The sequence below is a fragment of the Triturus cristatus genome, chromosome 5_2, assembly GCF_964204655.1.
Source record: "Triturus cristatus chromosome 5_2, aTriCri1.1, whole genome shotgun sequence".
In the NCBI taxonomy this organism is placed as follows: domain Eukaryota; kingdom Metazoa; phylum Chordata; class Amphibia; order Caudata; family Salamandridae; genus Triturus; species Triturus cristatus.
The window spans coordinates 394,299,257-394,312,963 of record NC_140588.1 but is presented as its reverse complement, the minus strand read 5'-3'; the positions used below and the strand labels follow the sequence as shown (position 1 = coordinate 394,312,963).

General features: G+C 42.4%; 1 protein-coding gene across 1 annotated transcript in view; it reads right to left on the bottom strand.

Annotated features, from left to right (window-relative positions):
• Nucleotides 1–13,707, bottom strand: part of ABCA13 (ATP binding cassette subfamily A member 13) — a 2,655,493-nt gene that overhangs the window by 2,022,665 nt on the left and 619,121 nt on the right. The window contains exon 17 of the mRNA XM_085606362.1: nucleotides 8,246–8,322. Coding sequence (XP_085462488.1) covers nucleotides 8,246–8,322 — 77 coding nt within the window. The remainder of the gene's footprint in view (nucleotides 1–8,245; nucleotides 8,323–13,707) is intronic.

The window sequence follows — 13,707 nt, the reverse complement described above, 5'->3', positions numbered from 1 at the left end:
TACAAATGTGAGTGTTTTGGCGGGAGAGCTGTGTTGGAGCAGGCATCTGATGAAGGCACAGACCGAAACGCGTCATGCCATTGCTCTTGTGATGAAAATAAAGATTCTTCCGGCATTCCCCGTTGTGTTCCTCCAATTCTTTCCAGTTAAGAATCTCCTGTGGCATTTATTGTGCGCCAGTCCTGGGCGTACAGGAGGTAACCCGCTTCATGAAGAGGTCAGAGCATTCAAGGACAGCTTCGGCGTTTGTTTCGCTTATCCAAGGTATTGGACAGCTCAGACCCACCGCATCTACTTTCAACGCATCGACTGCTGCTCATGTCAGTCCGTGATTGCACGGAGGAACCGGGATTATTGCAACTGCGTTCCCAGGCCATGATGAGAGTGGAGCCATGCGGTTGAAGCGTCTAGGGGACCCGAGAAGGATATTTGTTTCACCAGCCCAGTTCTGCCTTAATACCCCAACCCACGTTCCGGTTTCAATTCAGGGCCCTTTCGAGGATACTTGGACAGACGACAAGCCACTTACTTGCAAGCCGTGAGAGGTGCATGCTGGTACTTGCAGTCCGCCAATGCGGCTGCAGTACTGTTTGGGACTTTGACTCCGCCTGCCTGAATACCCACCTATGGCGGAACTAATGGGATTACAAATGTGAGTGTTTTGGCGGGAGAGCTGTGTTGGAGCAGGCATCTGATGAAGGCACAGACCGAAACGCGTCATGCCATTGCTCTTGTGATGAAAATAAAGATTCTTCCGGCATTCCCCGTTGTGTTCCTCCAATTCTTTCCAGTTAAGAATCTCCTGTGGCATATACATATATATATACACATGTACTGTTCTGAGGTGTGTCTTGATCCAATTAGACTAATACCTCGTTTTTGACACTATCCCTCCTTCCTCTGGGGCCATTTTATCATTAAAAAAGCAATATCTTATAGTATGCACGAGTCATGTCACTGCTGATTGCCATCATGTAGCAAACTAGGGTCAAATAATGTATGCCACCAATTTTTTTACCTGAAGGCAGAGTTCAGATGCTCCAATGAATATATGTCAATCTTGGGATACAGCCCAAGTGGGCAATTAATTCAACAGGCATACACAGACCAACGAGAACCGGGACGAATTGAATCGGTGGTCTCTATGCTACGCGGAGGAATAAATGCTGTCCTGTTCCAGTGTGTGTAGCAGTAGGGAAAGCACTGGACTTTTAAGGGGTAATATTTACCATTCCCACTCTAGTCTGTGCAGCAGTAGGAAAAGAGTTGGACTTCAGAGGGGTTAGATTCACTATTCCCACCCCAGTCTGTGAGACAGTAGGGAAAGCATTGGACTTTGAAGGGATTACATTTACTATCCCCACTCCAGTCTGTGCAACAGTAGGGAAAGCATTGGACTTCAGAGGGATAATATTTACTACTCCCACTCCAGTCTATATAATAGTAGGGAAATCGTTGGACTTCAGAGGGGTTACATTTAGTATTCTCACTCCAGTCTGTGCAACAGTAGAGAAAGTGCTTCACTACAAACAAACTACATATTTGAATAGCCGTATTACTTTAAAACCAATGGAAAACTCTTAAAATGAACATTAGTAATTAACTCAAAAAGGGGAGGATCTGATGAAGGTGGAGGGTTTATTTCCTTGGGAGGTTCTGAGAGCAAAAACTGGTGATAGGCTATCCAGGTTTAAATATATGCAGCTCACGTCTTGGTTTGTGACATCCACCCTGGAGGTTGGGGGGAGTGAGAATTTGAGACCTCTCTCCAGGATGTAAGACCAAAGAAGAAGGAGGTAGCCAATTGGTATTGGTAATTTTGGGAGGCGGACGATAAGAGGCTGGTGGCATCTTACACTGTCTGGATAGATGTATTTCTGGGAGAGGATATACAATTAGTATTGTTTGACTTGTTGAAATTGTCATATTCAGTCATCACTCCTGCAAACCTTAAACAACATAATTTCTTCACAATTAAAAGGTTATATTGAACTCCTCAAAAAATTGCTATGTTTGTGTCGCAGCCTACCCCCAGGTGTAGAATATGTGACTGCTTAAAAGCCAATGACAAACATCTTTTTTACATGTCCTGAGATTAAAGAGTACTTGAATGCTGTTGAGTCTACTATAAGGGGCATTACGGGGATATCTATAGCTCTGAACTCTGTCTTCGTCCTCCTGGGGGTGGATAAAACCACATGCAGCATCCTGAGCAGCGAGCAAAGGGGCATTGTCCTCTACCTATTGCTTTTAGAGAGGTGGGAGATTTGTAACTGTTGGACTGACCCATCCCCCCCGTGCTATGGAGTGGCTTGAAGCAGCCAAGTGAATGAGTCACATGGAGGTGAAATGTAAACTAGGAAGATCGGCAGAGGTTTGGGTTGACTTTATCAGATGGACTTCATCTGGGGCGAACCCCAAATAGAATACTGTTGTCCTATGATTACACCAGGACATGGCACTTAGGGTTGGCACCTGTGGTGAGATCAGGGCAGTGGAGGCCTAAAGTGAGCGAATGCAGTGGACCACGATGAGGACAGAGAGTGTTAAAATGGTCTAAGATTTGCAGATGCTCTGGTGATATGAGGACCAAAAAAAATACATGATTATTAATCACTTTAAAAATTCAGATGGAATCCATATGGAATTGTTAATTGATTATTAGTTAATTAACTTTGCACGCTATGCTCCTACAAACCCAACAGCCCTCACCTAATCTATAAGTGACAATATATAAGGTATTGCACAATTTACATAATTAGTTATCAATTAAATAATTTAAATCTGTGCAAAAAACATCAGTTACTGTCAGTTCGGGGCGGGGGGAGGAAGAACAAGTAAACTAACTGGCGTTTTGGAGGCTGTATCAGCTATAGAGAACTAGAACTCTTCAAAACTTACAGATACGCAGATATCCCCAGAAAATAGTAATTTCACTTGTTTGGGTAGGGAACATGATGTGGGAGAACTATTACTTTCCACCAATATCCAGATAGGACCTACTTTGTCAAGTAATCAAGTAGGCTCCACTGAGGATAGGGAGAGTCTATCCATTTGTCCCCTTAATGGTGCACATGAAACCGTGTTCATCGACAACCACACTAAATTCTTGCAATATCGTAGGACTGAATGCTGAGTTGATACTCCGCTATTGGTGCCACTTTATCGTTAACTATGAAATCTGTTTATTTCAAGAAACATGGTGCATAAGCCCTGTATATAGACTGGGTTTTCCGATATATTTCATCCCGGCAACAAATAGCAAAGGGGTGAGGCCAGCAGGTGGATTGATAACATGGGTCAAGACCTCCCGGAAACGTAAAATTCAACAACTGGAAATTGACACTAAGCCTATTTTAGGTATCTAAGTAAGCTGCAGTAAAACATCAATATTGTCACTCTTTAATATTCATGCAAGAGGGGAAATGGGTTGTCCTGCCTCGTTGAAAAGCCAATCTTTGGAAGCCTTCCTGGATGGACAACAGCCAGGGTTACATCTGATTTTTGCTGGTGATTTCAACCCAGCATTCAAGCCGCTCGGAAGGGAAGATGTAGAAATCTGATAGTTAGTTTAATCGAGAGTGTAGTAAGATAAGGTTATTATTAGTTGAGGCCATGAAAAGAAAAGATCCCTGTCTGATACCTACCAGTAAAAAGATGTACAAGATTGCACTCGCAAGTGCCAAAAAAGAGTGGGAGGATAAGAGATGGCAAGACCTGGTGGAGACATGTGCGTACAAGGATGATTCTCGGTTTCGAAGCTAGTGGCCAGAGGAGAGGATCATTCATGGGCTGGGGTCCAGAATACTTTCCCTTCTGCTGATTGGGTCAACCACTTTTAGTTACATACCGTTATGATGTTACAATTCTGGGTGAGATATCTTTGAATATCTAGTTGATCAATTTTAATTCGCCACCCTTTACTGGGGAGGATATTCTTTATTCATTGGCTACCTTTTCTAGAGGGAGAGCTACTGGTTCAGATAGTATCCCATTTGATGTCTACCTTCAAGATATAGATGTGTGGACAAATAATATATATGTCATTGCCAATAAGATAGCTATGGGAGCCACCATTCCATCATCCTGGCAGGAAGCGAAGGTGGTGCCAGTGTGGATAAGGGGGACAAGAGCCTGCCAGATAACTATAGGCTCATTAGTCTAAATTGTTGCCTTCAGAAAGTCTTTTGCCGAATGGTACTGGTAAAGATTCATCATTCGGTAGAGAGAAATGACATTATAAAGCTGCTGCAAGCAGGCTTTAGACCCAAGACAGCAACAATAGATCAGGTCTTCAGATTTGCCATAATATATTTGAAGACAATCTTGATCGGCAAGGGTGACTTATATGTCCCCTTTTTCGACCTCAAATCTGCATTTGATTTGGTACCACCCACAAGCCTATGGGCAGTTTTGGAAGAAATGGGGATGCCTCCTGACATATTATCTCTGTTAGTTAGACTGCATGAAAATAACTTTGCTTGGATTCGGTAAGGCTCGCAGGGACAATTGACTGCAAAGATTCATGTGTCAAAGGGTGTCCGGCAGGGTTGTGTACTGGCCCCTACCTTATCTTCTTTCTATGTAAATGGTCAAGTACACTACCTTCTTACAATCGAGGCTAATGGCCCTTCTCTGGCAAAGAGTAAGATACCACTATTGTTATTTGCAGATGACACGTTATTAATCTACAAAAAATCTAGTGGTTTGCAAAGACATTTAGATCGCTTCTGTGATTTTTCTCAGCAGCGTGTGTTAGAGATAAATGTTGAAAAAACCAAATTCATAGCAGTTAACCATTGAAAGAAGTTTAAAGGCAAGTTATCTCTGGGTAGCAACTTATTTGAACTGGTGGACTTAATTACATACTTGAGTATAAAACTTGCACCAAATCTATCCTGGGGCCTGCACATTGATGTTGCAACCGTAAAGCACAGGCAGAGAACTGGAGTAATCCTAAAAGAACATTGTGCTTCTCACACCAGGCCTGTTGCACCTGCTCTGAAAATGTACGAAGCAAAAGCTTTAGGAGCTGCTATGTATGATGCCAAGCTCTGGGGTCTAGTGACATGTCAGTCCTTGTAAAATCAGAGAACAAATTCAATAGAAAACTGGTTTCGCTTACAATTAGCACCCCCTTGCATCCTATATTAATGGATTTGGGCAAGAAAAAGGTCATTCTTAAACCCATTTGCGACCCCTCCTATGTTGGTGTAGGATCTGGGCCACCCTGGAATTAGGAGACTATGCAGCAACCTTTGAGGAGATAATAAGTTCGATAAAGCTAACAGAGTCCCTTGGCCGACTTCAGTGAGGCAGCTCTTGAAGGCAATTGGCCTTGGTGACCTAAGTTGAGAAGATTCCATCGAAAGATATGTTGAAAAAATACTGTTGGGCCTACTCCCTCCATAAGGAAGAGCGTGTGGTTGGGGACGTAACACTGACATGCAATTTTTAAAATTTGAAGTCTACATATGCTTTACTGCAGTCTTGGGATTTGGTTACTGTTCCTTTTGATAGGAAGCACTACCATCAGTACACTACCTGTAAAAGTGTTTTTAGCGAAATGGAATAGTTTATCTAGTGAGGAGTGCCTATTTTGTGCAGGTCAAAGAGAAACCAAACTGCACGTGTTATTTGTGTGTAGGTCGCTGGTACTACTAGCCATATGATAGTCTTAAGAATACTACATACTGATCCATGTCCCTTGTATGTATGTACAGATGCAAAATTATTGGGGTTGATGTGGGCAAAAAGCAGGACTATTATTGCTGCTAAGTGATTTTAAGGTTTTGATTGATGTATTATTTTTATAATGGTTTTATTCTATCACATAGTGTGAATTGTATCAGTAATTTAATTGTAGTGACTTATCGGCTTTCCAATTACGGACACAGATATTTGGGTATTGATTATCCTGTTAACTTCATTGTGCTTATGTATGATCTCTATTTATTTATTTACTTATTTTCTCACTTTTATGGCTTAAGGTGAAAAAAAATATTTGAAATGAAAAATAATTTATAATAAATAGAAAATGAATTGTACTTAATTAACTTTCCACCATATACCCCTACAAACCCGGCAACCTGCTACAACACTATAGATTACTATTAGCAAATAAATAAAAATGATAAATCACTTAAAATTACAAACCATATCTAAAAATAATATTAACAAATATACAAACAATAATAACATAAAATTGATATATGAACTAAAACACATTAAGATAATTACTAATCAATATGTTTTACAACAATAATATTGAAAAAAATACTTAAAAAATTGATATTATTGACATATATATTACTTACCTGAAATAAATGATATTCTTGTCAACGATATTTCTGCATCACGATTTTTTTGTATCGCAATATTTGTTTCTGATATTTCTGTATCTTGATATTTACAACACAATTTTTTGTCCAAATACCACCCCTGACTTAGGATCTTCCTCTCTAGATAGCTAACTGTCCCAGGAAGTGGATGGGTTGCAGCTGGCACCACCGAGGCATAAACATATGCAGGGCTTGCACACCAGTTATCTTCCCATTATCAAGGTTGTACATTGAAAGCTTCTTTAGAAGACCACCATCCGAGTTGCAAGAAGAAGAGAATATTGGTGTAGAAGACAACGTGGAGCAATATGTTCCAGTCAAGAGGCAAATGGGCCACTGAAACAAAGCAAGCCATAGGGCAGTGTCCTGCTTTGCAGTTCTTGAAGCAAGAGGTGCCTCAAAATTCTGTGCCTGTAACATTGACTATTCCTGTACATAAGACAGCATATCTAGATTTAAAGGTCGTCTTAAAGAAGCTTTTGCTGTTTCTGATGAAGAACATCTCTGAAGGGTTATATTATAATAAATATACATCTGTGAACTATCTGTCCAGTACAAAAAAGAGGGGAGTTGCTAATCAAACAGATTATTGTGGGGATGACAATTGATCCGTCATTTTATTACTTTGGGGATTCACCTAGGCATACCCCAGCAGAGACATCATCCTGGGACCGTGGAGTTGCGACTGATGTCAAAAGGCCATGTGCAGAGGCGATTGGCTGCTAATGTATGTATGTATGTATGGCATACTTGTATAGCGCAGACTGTCACCCGAAGGGTATCCTGGCGCTTCAGACAATTATACCAACATCACACAGAGTAGTTGACGAGATTTAATCAGACCTAGGAAAGAGAAAAGTTTTGAGTTCCCTCTTAAAAGAAAGAAAGTCTCCGGAGCTCCTTAGCGACAAGGGAAGAGTGTTCCATTGTTTGGCGGCCACAAATCCAAAAGCTCGCCCACCCATCCGAGCTCTCATTACCTTAGGGATTACCACAAAATGTGCTGAGAGCGATCGAAGGGAGCGAGTGGGTACATACCACTGGAACAATTCTTGCAACGGAACCGGTCCTTGTCCATGTAGTCCTCTGAACACTAAACAAAGTGCTTTAAAGATAACTCGTTGCGGGACAGGTAGCCAATGGAGATCGGCTAGTGCCCTGGAGGAAGAGTCGGAACGGCGCCGGGACAAGGCCAACTTGGCCGCCATATTCTGCTAATGAAGTGAAACTTTGGTTGCATAGCCTGCTGGTAGGCTGGCCAAAGGGGAGTTGGGAGCAGGGAACTGTTGCATGCAGTATACCACCAATAACTTAAAATATTGATATGAAAAAAGGATAGAATGATGTTATGGTTAGCTTCATTAGGCCTTAATGTATGTTTACATTCATTAAAAAAAACATAGTCGAAGTGCAGTTATGGTTATGAACTAAAACTGAAAAATGGCAAATTGTGGCTAGAAATGCAATCCATAACTTGAACATCAACCAGGCCAACCATAAGTGGCAGACCAGAAGCAACTCTTATGACAGATAATTACCCCAATAACTAATAGTATTTAAAAGCACAATTACACATGTTAAGGCTAAATTGATATATATCTCATATTTTTCATGCCATTTTTAATTTGTAATTGAATCTTCTGATATTGGCAACTCCTCAGCATAGATGTTATTTCTCTTTTACCACTCACTGGTAGCAAAATTAGTACCGACTGCACAGAATGAGGCCTTCCTCGTGCAAAACGCAACAGCTTGCCTACAAGGCCCCTAAACATTACTGAACAACTGCAGTACACGCAGCAAATTAAACATTTGCAAAAGCTGTATAAACTCTCCATAGCTTACAAATCCCACAGCAGTTGTTTATTGCGATGCTGAAAGAGAAAAATGTGCCAGAAGCTTACCCGCGGGCATACTGATGTTGCTTAAGAAAGTTATTGCAGGATTTCGTGATAAAAGTTCTGCGAGGCTCGCTTCCAAGCTGCAATGGAAAAGAAGTTAATTCAGAGACTTTCGTTGCGTTTGCTTTTCACTTCTGGGCCAAATGAAGACAGCAAATAGTGACGTTTGCACATACTCTTGTACTTCTGCTCATGGCAAATACCGGAAAAAGTGCATTCCTGTATACCTCCTCTGACATTTTTTCAGTTTTAATTTTTTTAATACAATGCTTATGCTTAAAAGCAAAGTAATTTGTTCAAAGTCACCACTGAACAAAGTTTCAGTTACAATATCCATCAATCAAAAAAAGCTCATTCGTTTAGTTGAGCCCTTGCTAATGCAATGCAGAAGCAGGTGGCGTCATCATTTTAGGGCCTCATTACGATGCCGGTCGATAGCGTGTCGGCAACGGGACCGCCCGACAAGGAGTCCTTATTCCCAAATTACGATGGAACCGCCTTCATATCAGTCGGAAAGTGTATTTTTCCTGGCTACGGTCCACAGCCCAAGCTGCAATAGGAGAAATACACTTTTTAAACATACACACACCGTGTGGCAGGCACCATGTGGCATCGGTCAGGCTGCCAGCAGCCCCGGTCGGTAGTAGGAGTAAATGTAGGGCGGTGACATGGGGAGGGGGAGGGGCAGGGTGGGGGATAGTAAACTATGGATTACGGAGGTTTACAGGTAAGTTAACATAATTTAATAAAACGAATTTACTTGAGTGCACTGCATCGCATTTGGGGATGCAGTGCACGCAACGAAATTCGTTTTATTAATTTATATGTTAATTTACCTGTAAACCTCCATAATCCATAGTTTACTACCCCCCACCCTGCCCCTCCCCACGTCACCGCCCTCCAGTTACTCCTACTACCGACCGCGGCTGGCTGCCAGTAGCATAATACGGTGGTCGGACTGATGCCCGAGCTGCCGGACTGCTTTCTGCCCCACACAGTAATAAGGCCCTTAGTGTTGATGCCACAATCCTCCATGTCTAGTCGTAAGGCAAACCATTCAAGCACCATTTATAACCCACGCACAGCATAAACAATCATTAGCGATCCCAATAAGTTAGACTGTAAAGTAGACCTAGCTGGAATTTCATTTACACCAGGAGTAATTTCAGTAATTCCACGTTACTCTTTGACACAAAATTACACTCTAAGAAATAGCACTAAATACAGAAATATTCTTCTCAGGTAAATCAAGTGTAATCGCACTGAATTTTCAGGTAATTCTACATGATTATGCTACACTTAATTATGGGAGATATGCCCACTCCTACTTTTTAAGGCTTAGCACATGATAACACAGTCATGCAGAGATGCTATTTGCATGGATAGGTCATTTAAGTCAGACATGTTGACTTTGGCGATGCTTGTTAAAGAGCAGTGACAAAAGTTGTGAAAGAGGAAAAGAGATGACAATAAACAAGGTAAACATAGCTGTATGTTGAGTTAGTTTTAAAACACATATATGTATTTACGTGTAAATGGTTATTTTTATAGTACACGATCAAGGAAAAATGCATAAAAGAAGAAATTGGTATTTTTTTCTAACAGCACAGTCAAGGATCAGTATTACATCGGTTAGTGTTTCCTGGGTACTTATGATCTAAGGGCCTGATTCACACAGTGCCTCCCCACTTGTGGCGGAGGCCCCACAGTAGTGGCTGGGGACCCGCACTTGGGGCAGGACCTTTGCAATGAGAAACTGCAATACGGAGGTCCCGCGGCAAGTGCGGGCCACCACGTCGGGTGCAGAGGCCTTTTGTGAATCGGGCACTAAACGTTTTATGAGGTAAAACACATGTGGCCGAAGCCTGACTTCAAATCCAAAATAGTCTGTTTATAGCCTGCAATAGACGAATATGTAGCAATTGTTGGACCTGGCCCTTTTTTGCAGGTTTAGCCCCAGACTTTTTGCCTTTTGCCTCCTATTTTCCTGTCCCTGTTATTGCTGGCTTTAGGACTCTTGGTCAGGATCGACCTTGGTATCACATAGATTGTTATGAGAGAGGACCAGCTAACATGTAGTTCAACCCCAGCGCCATGCAGGCCTGTGGCTTTTTCAATAATTTATATATATGGAGCATACATAAACAAATCATACATGGAGAAACCAATATGTGAAACCAAATCATAAATAAAAGAACAAACATAGGACAAATATCACGGTAATGAGAGACAAAAACAGAAATGTTGGAATTGGCCATTTTCACAGGGTAATTCCCAATCTTTTTTGCTTCTTCCTCTTATTTTTTGGGACCTGTTTTTGTTGGGTATGGGACTCTGTCCACTTTTTCACAGCTTATCAGTGCTAAGGTGTATATGCTCTTGTAACTGTAATTCTGATTGGTTAACCATGATTGGCATATTTGATTTACTGATAAGTCCCTAGTAAAGTGCACTTAGTGTGCCCAGGGCCTGCAAATCAAATGCAAGTAGTGGGCCTGCACAGGTTGTGCCACCCACGCGGGTAGCCCTGTAAACTTGTCTCAGGCCTGCCACTGCAGTGTCTGTGAGTGCAGTTTTAAACTGCCATATCGACCTGGCAGGTGCACCCACTTTCCAGGCCCAATCTTTCCCTTTTACAACATGTGAGGCACCCCTAAGTCAGTCCAAAGGTCCCCCATGGGCAGGGTGCAATTTAAGTGATAGGTAGGACATGTACTGGTGTGTTTTACATGTCCTGATAGTGAAATACTGCCAATTTCGTTTTTCACTATTGTAAGGACTAGCTATCCCATAGGTTATCATTGGAACTGCCTTGTAACATTTTATATCCACGTCCGGATTTCCACACAATGCACCTGTGCGCCAAGTTTTTCCAACGTATCATCCGCGGATCAGAACCGTCTTGATTTCTACGCATCGCTTCCCCCTACAGTCTAGATTCAATGCAACACTTCTGCGTGCTGCAGAAGTGATGCATCGCTTCCCTGTGGATTTAGGAACCAACGCATCGCTGTGATTTCCAATGCTTCCCTCCACTGTGGCTGTGTTGCCTTGTGGATTTTGATGCGTTTAAGGTACTTTGTGTAAAATCAATGCTTCCATAGAGTTCTATGGACAGAATTGCTGGAAACATTCTAAATATCATATTTTGAGTTGCGTATGTTGGATCTTTGTCGTTTTGATCTTGTTTGGTCCAGATAAAGATATTTTATTTTCCTAAACTGTTGTGATATCAATTATTTGTGTTGTCACTGTGTTATTGCGTGTTATGTACCAATACTTTACACATTGCCTCTGGGGTAATCCTGACTGCTCGAGCCAAGCTGCCAAGGAGGGGTTATTTGGGTGTGTATCTCCCTTATCTTGACTAGAAAGAAGGATCCCTACTTGGACAGGGTGCATACCACTGCCAACCAGTGATGGTTGGCGAAATTTTAAAGTGGTGGGATGTAAAAGTGTGGGATGAGTGACCTGTAGCGAGCGAGCCCAACTGCCGGGTCTGGGATATTCCACACCAGGGAAATTGTTAAAAAAAGAGTGGACAAATGGTGCATTTTCAAGAAAATTTGTCTCCAGGCAGGCCCTGTGGTTTTGTTAGCTTATGTCCTGATAAATGGCTTGCATTTTCCTGCTTGTTTTTGACAGTGCCTGCTTTCAGCAAACCAGAGAGTTTATTATGTAGCCTGCATGCAAGCCATTTGTCAAGCCATAAAGATAGCACACAGAGCTGAAGCCAGGGCTCAGGAGGAGTAAAACAGAATGACAAGACAGCCAAAGTCCATTGTGAAAAACGGTGAAACAGCTTGCAATGTACCCTCTTGCGCGCATGTAAATCTAATATTCACAATAATAGTTCTAAGCGACCTCTCGGGAGGTCAGAGTGCTGTGCAATGAGTGTAAACGAGTGGATACTTCAGCCAATAAGTAACCCTCATTCCACACTACAATAGGTTTCACAAGTTTACGAAGTGCCATCCAAGAAAAATTCCAATGTGCACAGTGACAAACTGTGAGAAATGTTTGTTTCTATCAATGTTACATAGCGCAAATTCGCACCGAAGGCATTGAAGCATTTTACATGGGCCCCAGCTACCTTACAAAAAGGAAAGGTCAGATTATTGTTTCGTTAGGCTCTGGATTTGCGCAGAATCACAAGATGTTGTAGCAATGCTGAGACTCAAGCCAGGTACCCCAGCTCCCAAGTCGGGAGTTCTAGGCCTTATGCTCCATCCTCTCCACTTATATAGCATTTGGACTTTGACTGTACCAAGTTCTTTTTACCCCATACAAGACCAAAGCACATAAGGTAGTAGGTATGTAGATACCTTCAGTGTGGGTCCAAAATGTAGAACAACCTGGTTGCACTTCCAGAATTTGCTTCACTAGCGACAGCGCCTGTAGTTCCTCGCAGTTGCCTGCAAGTGAACATGCGTGTTTTGGCCTTGACAAACGTAACAATTAGTCATTGACAAGTTGGCCTGCCGGCACTTTTTTAGGTTACTTATCACCGAAAAATGGAGTGAGCGGCCCGCTAGTGATCTGTAGTCATAACATTTTGGCCTCCGGCTAGGGGGCTCCTGGCTGGACTGTAACATGGCCACTCCCAACCGCTCCTCATGAATCCCACCTTTCTGCTGAGTTCTTTGGGTCGCCATATGTCATTTCCCTTCAAACCTCAATGCTAGTTTTCATTCAATAAGAAAGGCATTGCAAACAGGCTCGGCATCAGCACTCTCAAATAAAACTGCGGCGATAGAGGTTCGAGGGCTGTCTCTGCTTGTGGCACTTTGATGTGCTCTTAAGACACCCAACTCGTTTATTTTCTCTTTCACACAGTGAGGTTGGGGCAGCTGAGCACACACTGGCCTCCTCTGTTCTGAGGTGTATTTCATCAGCACGACCATCTGTGCTCCCTCAGTCCCGGAATAAATGTTACTATCACCCTCCAGCATAATGGTGGTGTATGTCCCAACCTCTCAGGGTTGGAAGGCTGACATGGTCTTGCAGAACCAAACTCGTGATCTGAGAGTGACAGTAGATGCCAGTGGTGATCAGTAAACTCCGGAAGCCATCTTGTCCGCCTGAGCTTTTTAGGTGGCAGTAGGGGTATTTTTGTGCTTGTTCCCTATTCCTGGGCCAGTGCATCTGATATTGGACTACGAACGCTAAGAAGCAGAGCTTCAGTCGGGTGTGGCTAATCTGCACTCCCTGTGTAGGGGGCCTGTGCTGTGTTTGAGACATTCTGCAATGAAGTTTTCAGTGCGACTGCCCCAATGGGTGTGGTATATACCGTGTTGCCCATATTTATCTCTCATAGTTTTACTAGTATTGACTCACAGTGCGCTAGCCACATAGGGAGTCAGGTTGCCATGTCTTGCTTCACCCAGGTAGGTGAAATGCGCCTGTTTGTTTCAGAATAGCGACAGAGCTATTATTATTATTATTATTATTTATTTTTATAAAGC